Source organism: Urtica dioica, chromosome 12 (assembly GCF_054948205.1).
Source record: "Urtica dioica subsp. dioica isolate 48M chromosome 12, U.dioica_male_clone48M_v1_H2, whole genome shotgun sequence".
Taxonomy (NCBI): domain Eukaryota; kingdom Viridiplantae; phylum Streptophyta; class Magnoliopsida; order Rosales; family Urticaceae; genus Urtica; species Urtica dioica.
This window is the reverse complement of record NC_142767.1, coordinates 7905883-7920289: the sequence shown is the minus strand read 5'-3', so window position 1 is coordinate 7920289 and position 14407 is coordinate 7905883. Positions and strand designations below refer to the sequence as shown.

Below are 14407 nucleotides of genomic sequence, written 5' to 3'. Positions count from 1 at the left end.
TTATTTTTTTGCTCGAAGGAGAAGGGTTCAACTTTGCTTGCGGTGAAAATTATTTGTTAAAAAAAAAAAATTTAAAAGTATTTATTTATTTATTTATTTTTTAAAGGTTTTCGGGTTGAGCTTGGTTTACGCCTGGCCCAGCCCTCTGCACCTGGTTCCATTTTGGAACCCCTAAAATGCGTGGAAAATGAAAGAAAAAAAAAATTGAATGACGAATAAGAAAAGGATAATTAAGTTAAATGACCTCCCGAAAATAAGCAATTTTTTTAGCACACCTTTCGTTAATATGCTGTAAATAGCCAGTATCATTTATTAACAGTCAAATTTGGACGGGATTGCCCTTTGTTATTCCCGCCCATTATTTTCAGCGTAATAATTTAAATGGAAAAAAAAATTCGACCATAACTACCTTGCATAAATCAAGGGAGCATTTAATACTCCATAAATGCATTAACAAACGAATTTAAACATCACGCACCTCAAAATCCATTCAAAACAAACGCACCGGAATACGCCGAGATGCACCCTCGTCGACAGGCTCACCACGAATCTTTTCTTCTTCTGTCATCTTCTTTCTTTTCCGTGGAGGCAACGAGAATAAATAAGATGGCAGAAGAAGAAAAGATTCGTTTAAAAGAGAAAAATATTCATTTGTCCACGCCGTGATGTCGGCCATGGTGTTCTCCGCCGTGGTCATGCTTCTTCTTCTTCTTCTTCATCGGCATTGCTGGTGGTTTTGAGTGTGTGAGATATGTTTTAGTGATTGTGAATTTGTTGAGAATTAAGTTTTGGTGTTTCTTTTCCAGTATTGTAAATACGACGTTGATTTACAGTTAATATCAATTGTTTCAACGTAAAGCATTATAAAAATAAAACTGATTTACAGTATATTCGTGTAAATACAAAACTGATTTACAGTATATTCGTGTAAATACAAAGCATATTTTTACAGTATATTCATTGTAAATACAAAGCATATTTACAGTATATTCGTGTAAATAAAAACTGGAAAAAATTATGTAAATATTTTGGACGTTCTAAAATATTTTGGCGACCAACTGAGATCATGAATATCGTAATTGTAATATTTGAATTGTTTTCCAGAATAAAATCAATAAATGAGGAATATTTTGCAAATTGAATATTATATTTTGCCACAAAAATAGAAACAGATTGCCTAAGGTCAACCGGTACCTATAACTACTTTCCTAATCGGTTTCCTTAAAAAAAAAATAATAAAAAAACTGCCTTATTTATTTAATTCGAAATTTGAAAAAAAACTGCCTAATTAATTCAATCTGCCGAATTAAATAAGGGAAAAAATATAAACCTAATTTAATTAATAAGCTACCACGTAAGCAATATGGTTATTTACAGGAAATTAACGAAAGGTTGGCTAAAAATAAATTGCTAGTGTTTAAGATGGCTACGCAGCCAATGATTTCGAAAAGGAGAAAATTTTATGTTGTGTTTGTGAGTCACGAAAAATGAGATAGAAATAAGTGTGAAAAGTGAGAAAATATACACAAATTGTGTCCAAGCTTGTATAAATTTGAATGGATTTGTTTTCCACCCATTTTTTCACACAACATGAAATCCGTTCATCAATTATACATTTTCCTCTTTTTTTTTCTTTTTTTTTTTTTTTGTTTCAAACGGACTTTAAGCACTGCCGGCCCTGGGCTAAGGCGGGGTAGGCCCAAGCCTAGGGCCCCATATGTGGATGAGCCCCAAAAAATTTACACTTTTTGCCTATTTTTAAGAAAATTTACATTTTTGACCCATTTTCTAAAAAAATTTACATTTTTTACCCTGAAAATTTAAATTTATTAGTAGTATAAGACCCCAAAATATTGAATCGCCTAAAGCCCCCGGTGAGTTTGGGCCGGTCCTGACTTTAAGGGTCGAGGGCTTTGTCAAGAATCGTACTCCTAAAGTCTGGCCCGACCTCAATAAAAAAAACTTGAGATGGACCCGAGTGTCTCTTGAGCTTTGAAAAAAGGGTCACGACAATCCGATCCTTTTGACACCATTACATATTATATTTTAATACTCTAGGTAAGTATGATAATAAAACATAATAATTTATGTAAGTTATATGTATAAAGGAAATTCTACTTTTAAGATTATCTTTGTCTCAATAAATCAACCACATATATAAGTTTCATATGGACAGCCTAATAATTATAGAAACATCAAGAGTGATTTATTATAAAGATATTAAAACTTTTGACTTATTTTTGGACAAAATATATCCCTAGACCTATTTAAGCCTCTCTTATATTTTTTTTTTCTATCTTATTTCACTCATTCTGTGCGATTTAAAATGTTTTCCGATGATTTTAGATGGTTGATGATATTCGATGGTTGGAGATGGTTTAAGGTGGTTGATGGATTCTGATAGTTTAAGATCGTTGTAGATAATTCCAATATAATTCAGAGATAATTTTGTCCAAAAATCTAGATAAAAAGTCTACTTTGTGATATTTTTCAAATAATAACTGTAATCTTGATATTTTTCTAATTATTAGGTCTACTATGAATTCTTTTTACTAATGTATAAGACTACAAGTCAGCATTTTGGAAAAATGAGGAGCAAAATTCCGGAAAAATACGTTACCCAATATGCTCTTTTTCTTTTTCTTTTTTGACAATTAAGGTTGGAATTATCATTAGTTGGCCAAACTGTAAACAAACTTACAAATCTAGAAAACCCAAAATATAAAGCCAATCAGAAAATTAGATTAACACACACACACACACACACACATATTGTTTTTGTTTAAGGATAAGTAAAGAAAATGAATGATTAAAAGAGATTTATAGCGCATAGATTCGATGCAATCCACACGGCCAAGTGAATTTTTAAAATAGTATACATTTAAACAGAATTGTACTCTTTTATTTAGAGGGTTTGTTGTACAAACCAATATGTGGTTACGATTGGCATGACAATAAACTTGTGTCTGTAACACACCAAGAGAAAATAATATTCCTATAAATAAGTTATTGTTTCAGTGAAACTATATTGATCAAGATAGATCATAACATTTTTTTTTCTCGAAAATTATGATGAAGAAGTTCACAAAAAAGTATATGAAGCTTCGGAAGGAGAAATATCCAGGGGAAGACGAGCCGCTTTCGATGCCGGAAACAGAGCACTGTTGGAAGGAAATTAAAAAGAATGATGAAATAAGAGAAGAATATTTTATTTGCGATGAGACGCCAAGGAAATCAAACCTCATAGAGACTATAGAGAAAGTGCTATTGGCAAGGGAGATTAAGCAGCAGCAACAACAACAACAACAACAACAACAACAATTACAACAACAACAACAACAACAACAACAACAACAACAACAAGTACAGTCCAAATTGAAGAGAAAATGATGATCATAATTTCCTTTTTGTTATATAGCTCAACGAGACGTGTACAAGGGATGGAAAATGATATATTTAAATGTAATTGTGCCCTTGTTTTAGTTTGCATAGATCTTTGTATTTTTTGTATGTGTAGTTCTTGGCTGGGAAAGAACGTGTAATTCATCGTAGGCTTGTTTCATACCATCTGTTTGATCATAACAAGATTAAGGACCAAAACACTATAAACATAAAAGTTCTGGTACCAAAATGATATCATGCATGTAATATTCCTAGGGCTAGGGATGGAACATAATTTATGGAGAAATTGCCACAAGTACTACCATCTCATAATATTTTTCTCATTTTTCATCAAAATTATAATTTGAACAGATTTATTAGTGGAACAAATGTACAATATAACCAAAATACCCACTTTTTCATGTTTATTATCTTCCCTTCTCTCTCCGGTTACTTCTTCTCCATCCCTTCATTCTTCTTTCTACATAAAAGCTCAACACGTCCTTTTGGTGGCGACCGTTGCAATAGTCTGGCTATGAGAGGCACAAAAGGAGGATGAAAAAACAAGATACAATCAATGTTATGCCGTCGTTTTAACAATGTAAAAACGACACCCCGAGAGCAAAAACAACAAGAATTGACAAAGTTCAAGACCTAACTATCGACGTGTTGAAACCATCGGCACAAAACCATTGGCGTTAGACCATCGGCGAACTTCATGGCCGAGACTATCGGCATAAAACTATCGGCGTGAAACTATCGGCGAGCTTTATGGCCGAGACTATCGGCGCAAAACCATCGGCCTTAGACCATCGGCGAGCTTCATGGCCGAGACTATCGGCATAAAACTATCGGCGAGCCTACGAGACCTTCGGCATGAACTCGGACTATCGGCACGCGAGACCTTCGGCGAGATGAACCATCGTCATCGGCGTGATACCATCGGCCAAATACTATCGGCATGATACCATCGGCCAAATACTATCGGCATGATACCATCGGCCAAATACTATAGGCATAGCAAGAATGGCCAAGTAAAACCATCGGCCATGGACTTGGGCCACGACCAAAAGTGGCTTCTTTAGTCTAAATTGCCCTCTATGCCCATTCACACTCCAAAATGAAAAGCTATAAATACCCATCTACCATTCATTCACAAGGAAGTCTTTCTCGACTTAGAAAATCTCTGTTTCACTCCCGACTCACTATATTTTCCTCTCTCGACACTCGAGACGAGATATGCCCCCCCACCTCGTCTAATGTTGAGCGTCGGAGCGCGCGCCAGGGGAAACCCCTCCGCGTCCCTCTAGTTCACGTTTCTTGTCTTTTCAGGCGAAGAACACGAAGAACGCGAAGAACCCGAAGATCGTGAAGAACCCAAAGAACACAACGGACTAGAAGGACTCGTTGAACCCGAAGAACGCGAAGAACCCGAAGAACACGACGGACTCGAAGGACTCGTCGAACACGAAGAACGCGAAGAACTCGACGAATCCGAAGATCGCGAAGAACCCGACGAACTCGACGAACACGAAGGTGAACTAATCACGGAGTGACGGGAAACCGGAAACCTCTTTCCGGCGAGACAAAGACTACGAGACGAGAAGATTTCACCACACCCAACCTACGTGCGGTCATAGGGTCCGGCCCTAGACCGAACCACAGACGGTTCTAAGTGTTGACCCAAAAACGGCGTTAACAATCAACATGATTTATATCTTGTTTCAAAACTCTTTCTAAAAAATATATTTATGTGTATATCAATCACTGTAACTGATGGCTTTGCAAGGGTTTGTTTTAGTGTAATTAATTATTTGTATATACGGTTTCATCATTTATGGCTTTGAGTTTTTTTTTTTTGGTCAAAGAATGATTTTTTTTGCTATAAACTATAAAGAACCATACCAATCGTGTAAAGAGTCAGTGAACTGTTTAAAGAAAAAGTAATAGTATCATTATTAATCAACTCCCAAATTTAAATTTTGTACATGAGACAAGTTTCGGTGGTCGTTTGTAAATGGGACAAGGTTCGGTAATTTTTTTTGAAGTAGGAATATTTCTCATTGACCGGTTAATGACTAGAGAAAAGTGTCAATTGTTGACAATTATGTCAACAAATCATGTCGATTGTTGACATATATGTGTCAATTGGTGACATTTATGTCAACAAATCAACCATTTTTTCAGTGTTGTCATTTGTTGACATATATATGTCAATTGTTGACATATATATGTTAACAAATCGTCAAACAAACTCATATTTCTTAAAAAAAAGATTTCTTGATACAAACGAGACTCAAAGAAAAAAAATAAAAAATAAAGAAGAGGGTTAAAATGGATAAAAAAATATTCTCTCTCCTCCTTTTACTAGTATTTTTTTTACCAAGTTATGGTTTTGGTGGGAAATAGGAAAAATATTATGAAATGTTAGTATTTGCGACAATTTCTCTAAATTATGTTCCAATCCAGTAAAAAGTCTAGCATTCTTAGGCCCAAATTTCCTCAACCCCATAAGAAAATGGGATCGCCCAAAAACCTGGCCCAAACCCCCACACCAGCTCCCCCCTTGCCAGATTAGCCTTTACGCGCCCACGAGCACCCTCTTCTCCTGCCCGCGTGTGTTTCACGCGCCCATCCTCTTCGCTCGTTTGGCCCTTCCCATTCCACACAAGCCTCCCGCCCAAGTGCAGTTCTCTCCGCCTGGAAGCCATTTCGCCTCACCCAAATGAGCCTCTCGCCAAACACTATTTCATGCTCACCCAAAAGCACCAAACCACCCATCTTGAAGCCAAATTCGGATGGGCCCCACAAAATACCTCGAAAACACTATAAATATCCAATTCACTCCAATATTTTCTCAAAAAAGAGAAAAAAAAACAAGACAAACTCATGCCAAATATCTCTCTCACTTCTGTCCCTTGATTATTTTCCCACAATAATATTTGAGACAAAAAACACAAAAGATGAATAATCTACTTTCATTCTCTCTAGAATGTGAGAAAAAATATTCACTCTCTCTTTAATACTTTCTCTCACAAACAAATGCTAACAAAGCTAAATTATATTCTCTCTCCAAATTGTCCAAAAAAAGCTTGAAAAATCGATTCTCATGTTCTTCACTTAATAAAAGTAATATCCCACCACCGCACTCATAATCTCTCATTAGAACCGTGAATTGAATGACGTTTCGGGTTTAGGCCCTAAAGTGATCTCTCTTCTCAGCTTCAAAAGGAGTTTATTCCACCCCTTTAGTCATAAGTCAAAGGTCTTCCGGAACTCTCGGTCATTCGGGTTCTTACCCCAATTTTCCTTGAGCATTCCGAGCCCTAGAAAAGTGACTTCATGCCCATCAAGACAAGTCACGTGACGAAGTCCGTTCACGCCACGTGTCTTTGAATGTTTTTCGAAAAAACATATTAACATATATCAACGTGGAATAACGCCAAAAAAATAATGAAACTCTTGCGTTCCACGGGACTTATGTAAAAACGTGGAATACTTTTACTTCCAAATTTTATATTTGTGTCTATTTAAAGCAATACGTCCAGCGTGTGTTTGTTCTCTTTGCAAGAAAAACCATCGTTTTATTTTGTAGTCCTCATTCCAGCAGTGTGTGTTTCATTTGTAAGTACATGATTGTCTTTTCCCTATTCCTTGAATTGAAATATTTGATTTTGGGACATACCCGACATTCACCACACGAGCTACTTAATTTGGTCATTAAGTTGGTGACCAAATTAAATAGAGGATCAGGTGATTTCAGTGGATCGCCTTGAAATAGACAGAGATGTGGATAGAAATTAATTAGAGCTAGTAGCTATGAATAAATGATTGGATACAGCATAGTCATTTTATACGAAGCAACTTGTTTTCTATTTTTCTTTTCATTTTATTTTGGGTGACGTATGATGCAAGGTTTGAGATACTATCTATTCTGCCATGACAAAGATTTATGGATGTACTCCTTATCGCAAGGGCCGTAAGTTTTTAGAGAAAAAGATAGATTTTCTATAATAAATAAATATAAAATTAGTTTCCATGACTTTTATTTTTTTTATTTAAATTTATTTTATTTATATTTTTATTTAGAATTGCGGTAAATCTTGATTTTTTCACAGTAAACCTCGATTTTTATGAAGTTTTTAACTAGGTTGGGTTGATTTTTTGCATCACGAAATTCTCTACCAATACCGATGCGACTAATCTCAATTTTACGGATATTTCATGGTTTTGTACGTTTCGCTACCGATATATGGTAATAAGTGCTATACTGCGCGGTTACCCATCGAACACTCTGGTAACTCAAACCTTGATATGATGTATCATTATTTTAAATGGGTTTTGTTTATTTTCTAATTTAATATGTGAGTATGGCTTTCACGTTGTATTTGAGTATTTCAAGTGTTTTTTCATTATTTAATAAGAGTCTATATTAATTATTATAAAAGCATAACAATGAATAATAGAAAATAATAACATATATATAATATGAGTTTAAGTAGAATATTGTATTTCTACTTTTAGTTTTTAAATATATCAAGTTTGTAGCTCCAGTTTGGTAAAATAACAAAACCATACTTTCGAAATATAAATTAATCATATATATATATATATATATATATATATATATATTTTAGTGATTTTTTCCCTACTTTGACTCTTAACATATTTTTGTAAACTTAATTTTATCCCTCTTATTTATGATAAAAAAAAATCTCTCTCTCTTTCTCCATATGCACCTTAAATATACAAAGAAAAATGATCGGATCGAGGACGTCATTGTTTTCCTCTTGAAGGGGCTCGGGTGCTTCACCTTCGGGGTTGTCATCGGTAGCTTGCTCTGAGTCTTCAATCTCTGGTCCTAACGGGTACTCCGGTGCTTCTTGCTCGTCGAGACGTCGTCTATGAGGACGTCTTGTCCTCAAAGTCTCCCCGACAACGCCGGCGAGATGGAAGATACTCGTCTTGATTCGCGCCATTCGTGTGTCTCGATCGCCTTGTACGGGTGCGAGGAGAGCCTCCTCTCGGACGGCGTCGTTCTCTTGGGCTTGGCCTGCTCGTGCCCGAGCGTTGAATGCGACGCTTCCCGCCGAAAGAAATGAGAATTGTTTTGGACGAAAGGGGCAACGGTGCAGTAGAATGAGAGTTTATAGTTAGTTTTATGGAAAAGTAAAGTTTGAGATGATTTGTGACTTGAGCTAGAGTTCAGGGGATTCATGTACTTAATCTTTTAACCAATTAATCACAAAATTTCATTAAAAAAATATTTTTAATAACATTTGTTATCATAGTCCTGGATAAAATAACTCGTATTAAATGATACAAAAACATTAACAAATCATTACACGTTTGAAATAATCTGATAAAGAACTAAGAAGTTATAAGAAGAAAAAGTAAAGAGATCAAAATAACGACAAATCATCAACGAAATAAAGAAGAACTCACACAACAAACTCAATAATAAAACGGCATTAATCATGAAATACGAGATAGAAGGAAAAAAAAAACCATGCGTAAGTTGCATGTTTTTCAAATTTTCAAATCAAATCCTTGGTCTCGTGATAAAAATTTGCATATTTAAGAAACTCCACGTCAGCTTCGAGCCTTGCCATAATCTCGGGTTTCAAGCTGACGTAGGCCTCAATTCCACCGCCGCGTTTTGAGTCAAAAAAGCTAATTTCGTTGTCGTAATTCAACGCCGCCGCGCTGACCCACGCAGGCTCGCCCCACCCAAAGTCGGCGTCGTAAAGAGGAAATCTGCAGAGACTGTTGAAGCTAAACTCTAGAAACTCGCCGCCTTCCATCTCTACCCTCCTCATTTCTTCCACCACACGCTTCAGATTCGGGTCCTCACCGGATTGCCTCATCTTCTCGAGAAACTCCTTGTCCACTTTCCTTATCTCCTCCCTTATCCTCTTCGCGACTTCTCCGCCATCGGCGACGACGCTGCCGCGGATGATCGTGAACGCATCGCGGTGGATGTTTCCGAAGGAGCTCATCGGGAGTGGCGGGTCGAGCTTCTGTCGGATATTCACCGGGTGGGCCAACATGATCACCCTCTCTCTCTCTTCCTCGGCCCCGTCCTCGCTCGCCGAGAGAAGGCGAGAGAGTATGAAAACCGACAATGCCTCGACCCGGGAGACCCAACTTCCGTACTTTGCCCTAATCGCCTCGATCGCCGGAGCGTCGAATGAGAACATCTGCAACGTGACCTGGGTCGTGATCGATAAGGTGGGGTCCAGAACCAGCTCGTCCCGAGGAGGGAATAGCTCCGCCGACGCGAAAACTGGCTTCTCGATGGCGGTTGAGCCGCCCCGGGATAAGGCGGCCAAGGACTTGATGAAGCTGATGAGAGAGAGACCATCGCCGAGCTGATGGGAGACGCAGATTCCGACCGCCACGCCTCCGCCGGAGAACATGTTGAGTCGGATTCCGGCGGCGAACTCGTTCATCTTGTTGACCTCGAACGGAAGGAACTTCGAGAGCTCGCTAGGGTTAGGGTTTTTTATTACCTCGGAGAGCTCGTGAGGGCTCACGACTCGGGCCTCGGAGAAGAAGATTCCCTCGTCATTGCAGTCGACGAACCGGTCTTTTCTGACACGGCCGGCGAGCGGGTAATACAAGGATAGGGCGTCAGAGAGAGCCTTCTTTATTCGGTTCGATATCTCGCCGATCCCAGGCTCGTCGGCTCGGTCGTTTTTCAACTCGTAGAAAAAGATTAGAGGACTGTACATTTTGGGAGATATTTGGTCGAGATAAGAGAGTGTGTAGCGGCGAAGATGGTCAGGTGTTTCCGACGACGGTTTGATGATCTCTTCCGAGGTTACTTCCACTTCAATCTTCATTTCTATCGAAACTCTAATATTTGTATTCCGTAACTTCGAGGTGGTATGTATATCTTCTGAATTACGTACTTTGGTTTTTCTATAAATATTACGCTACCATGCCCACATATAGATTTGATTGAAGACGGATATTATAATAAATGAATCTTTGAAGTTTTCTAAAAGGAATTATTTAGCAGCTTTGTAGAGCAACTCTTTTCTTTTTTTGTTTTTTTCGTCTTAAAGTTTGAAATAAGTATTTGTCATCGTTTATCTGATTAAGATATCTAACTTTCACGTGGTATTTATTTCTTGATGTCGCTAGAATTAACTGTCTATTAATTACTAAATATATGCGTGGGCGGGGTTTGGGTTTTGGAAAGATTTGTAGCAGGTATTTGGATAGGATTGATTAATACTCTGTGAGTTTGCTCATATGACTGTAAGCAAGCTATCAATTTGAGATAAGGTATCGATTGCCAATATCATCTTTAACCCTCGTCTTCGTCGGTTCCTTTAATTAATTAATAGAGATTTGTTAATAACTAGACTATAGTTAGAGGGGATATTAAAATAGTAGCCAATCTATTAGTTTATTTAGCTAAATAGCTAATATTACACGTAGTACCAAAAATGCCTTTTTTTAACTTCACTTTCTCTATCTCGAATAGAGCCTCCTCCAGAGAGTTTCTGGTCCAGTCCCCGGCGATTATCTCGTCCCCGTCACGGCTGGCCTGGTAGAGAGCGAGGGCTTTGGTGAGGAAAGCACCGACGCTGAGGCGGTTGCTCTCCTCCTCGCGGAGGGATTCATAGGCCTTGACGGCGATTTATGTGTTGGCTCCGGCGAGCTCCTTGTTCTGGACGAAGGACATGAGGGAGTTGAAGAGGTCGGAGATTGGATCGACTAGGGTTCCGTCGGGGACGAAGCCGCCTTCGGCGACGGTGACGAGGTGGGCGGGGTCGTCCTGAGAGCCGTCCATGCACTCCCAGGGGCGGTCGGAGTCCAGGGCGCCGATGTCGGCGGCGATGGCGTGGACGGGGCTTCCGCCAATCTCGATCCGGTCGCCGCCGAACTCCGCCGTGCGGATCCGGCCTCCGATTCGGGTGCCGCCCTCCACGACGGCGAGCTCGAACGCCCCCGGAGCCGCCGAGTGGAGGCAGTTGGCCGCCGTGATGCCGCCCATCCCCGCCCCGATTATCAACACCCTCGGCTTCCCGACCCTCGTCGGACACGATCTCCTTCGCTTGCGCCACCAATCGCTCCGACGCGGCTTGCTCCCAGCCTTCGCCGGTCATCGGTTCCGTCGCGCGCACTCCCGGTCGATCTGGCCTTAAAATTTGTTTGATTCGCTGATCTGTTTGAACGCATTGATTGACTGAAGCTCTAATTTACTTATGTAGTTAATCTGATTAACTAACCTATAATCAAGCTAATTTTCACAAACTGTTGGTAAATATATTAGTTAATATAGTTTACTAAGTTAGTTAACCTGATTAACTAACCTGGAATCAAGCTAATGTATAAATCGGTTGGTAAATATGTAAGTTAATCTAGTTTACTAAGTAAGTTAATCTGATCTGTTGGTAAATATGTTAGTTAATCTAGTTTACTAAGTAAGTTAACCTGATTAACTAACCTGGAATTAAGCAAATGTTTAAATCGGTTGGTAAATATGATAGTTAATCTAGTTTACTAAGTAAGTTAATCTGATTAACTAACCTAGAATCAAGTTAATCTTCAGAATCGGTTGGTAAATATGTATTCTATTTATACGTTGTTGTGGGGTTTAAAGCTTAGGTCATCCCTTCCGATCAACATTTCCTTCACCTTCCTCACCGCGAACTCTATCCCCACGCCGGGAGTCGTGTCCTCCACCGCTTCGGCGGCGGCGATCGTCGCCGCTACCTCCTCCGCCACCATCCTGGCGGCTCCGGAGCCAGAGCCAATGGTCAAGGCTCGGAGAACCTCGTCGAGCTGCTGGCCGCGGCGATCGCCGGTGCGGTCGATGCGGTCGAAGCGCTCGTCGGCGGCTGATCTTCTCCATCTTCTGCGTGAGTTTGTAGGTTCTTATAGACGTTGTAGCGGTTTGAACGGAATGCCGTGTCAACGAGCTCGAGACCTTCGCGGAGGGTTTCGGAGAACCTGTCGAGCTGAGATTGCCGGAACTCCGGGAGCTCGACGCCGGAGAACTTGATCTCCTGTATGATTGGGAAGGTCTTAGCGATGGAGGCGTGGAAGTTCTCGAAGACGGACTTGCGGAAGTAGGATTTACTGTTATATTTACCATAGAAACGAATGATTTACTCAATGGTTAATATGATTTACTGTCGGATTTTTAGTCCACGATTGTTCACGGAAATAATTATTAAATCGTATTTACTGTTAGATTAACTAGTCATATTTACCATAGAAACGAATGATTTACTCAATGGTTAATATGATTTACTGTCGAATTGTTAGTCCTCGATTGTTCACGGAAATAATTAGTAAATCATATTTACTGTTAGATTAACTAGTCATCATCTCTGATACTTTTCCTGTTAGATTAACTACAAAATGTTACAGTAAATAAAATTTACTTTTGTTCTTGTTATGGTAAATAAGATTTACTGTTGTTCTTATTACGGTAAATAAAATTTATTGTTTTCTTGTTACGGTAAATAAGATTTACTATTGTTCTTGTTACGGTAAATAAGATTTACTATTATTCTTGTTACGACAAATAAGATTTAATGTAGTTTTTGTTATTGTTAATTAGATTTACTAATTTTTTTGTTATGGATGATATTATTTACTATGATAGTTAATAATATTAACCTAAGGGTATAATTGGAATATTGAAATGTTGTCATGATAAATTGGCTATTTTCCTAAATATGTTAATAGTTTGGCTATACTTTTAAAGTAGGGGTGTCATTTTGGCTAGTTCTTTAGCCGGCCCTAATTAATATTGGATTTTGGGTTTAATTTGGTTTTTAGCTTATTATTAATACTAGTTATTGATACATTATTTTCTCAACAAAATATGTGATTTCGTATAATAAAATTGGTATTTCAATCTATAAATAAAAAACGTAGATTTGCTCATCCATATATCCACATTCTCCACTTAACGGAATACTTAAAAGCTATAAAAATAAAATATGTAAGTTAAGGTATTTACTTAGAAATGGTAAACATTAGTGTATAAGTCTATAATGCCAAAAAAAATGAAAAGCATCCGTCTTTGTTATTTAAGTCCTGTGGAACGCAAGAGTTTTCTATTTAAGTAAACGTGGAATACTTTTACTTCCAAATTTTATATTTGTGTCTATTTTTTTTTGTTAGCCTTTATTGCAAAATAATCAAACTCTTGCGTTCCACAGGAAGGAATTTCGGACCGAGGAATAAAGAAAATTTTTGTAAGTTTTGAAATGTATTGAGTTTAAGTGTTTTTTTTTTTTTTTTGGAGTCAAAATGAAAGTTTTATGAATGTATATAATATAAAAACTAGTTCGTATAATTGAATTAAACTAACTAATCAATAGTTGAATAATCAAATTTTTATAAAATGAAATTACAAAATTAATTAAAATTGGCAAATTGATTTACATCTAAGCGTAAAAGGTAACATTTGACAAATCATAATTCATGCACTGTTCTTCATCTTTTTTTTTTTTTTTTTGGGCTTAAAACCAATCTTTGAAAATTGTTATAACATTGACCATTTTTGGAGTTAAACTAGTTTGATGTTCATCGAGAACGTGGTTGAGTCTGCTACATGTGGCTTCGTAAAAAAAAGTTGATACGGATATGGTAAAATGTCACGTTCTACACGTGTAAAAGTGAAAAAAACTCCATTTGTACTCCTTCCGCACCATGCCAAAACGTCACGGTTATCGTCCAATCTGTAACAATTGATCTCAATGAGAGACGATCGTTAACTTTGAGAACTTAATGCATCTCTTGGATATGATTGGGAGATTAAATTCCTTGGCTGCCAAGCCATTGTAGTATAAAAAAGGCGTCCTTGAGGCCGATGGGCGAGAGGGCCGAGGAAGCTCGAGCACAGGAGTCAACACACACATGACCATTACAAACTCAACAAAGGTCATAAATGATCGACCACCGTTTGGGCGACCAAGTGGAATGTAACATTTTTCTTCAAAAATAACATTTTAACCTTTAAATATATTGTAAACATCCCTTAAATTTACTACTA

The 14407-nt window shown here is 38.0% G+C and overlaps 1 protein-coding gene and 1 pseudogene across 1 annotated transcript; both read right to left on the bottom strand.

The window, feature by feature from the left end:
* Positions 1 to 8918: 8918 nt before the first annotated feature.
* On the bottom strand, positions 8919 to 10226 carry LOC149378889 (akuammiline synthase 2-like). The gene has a single exon (XM_089603896.1). It carries the CDS (start codon positions 10224 to 10226, stop codon positions 8919 to 8921), a length of 1308 nt encoding a protein of 435 aa, XP_089460022.1.
* Positions 10227 to 10772: 546 nt separating this feature from the next.
* LOC149378888 (putative polyamine oxidase 5 pseudogene) lies at positions 10773 to 12210 on the bottom strand (annotated as a pseudogene).
* Positions 12211 to 14407: the final 2197 nt, after the last annotated feature.

Bases quoted from the DNA above. Each gene is read 5' to 3' on its own strand.
- LOC149378889 (XM_089603896.1), bottom strand. From the start codon at position 10,226: ATGAAGATTGAAGTGGAAGTAACCTCGGAAGAGATCATCAAACCGTCG.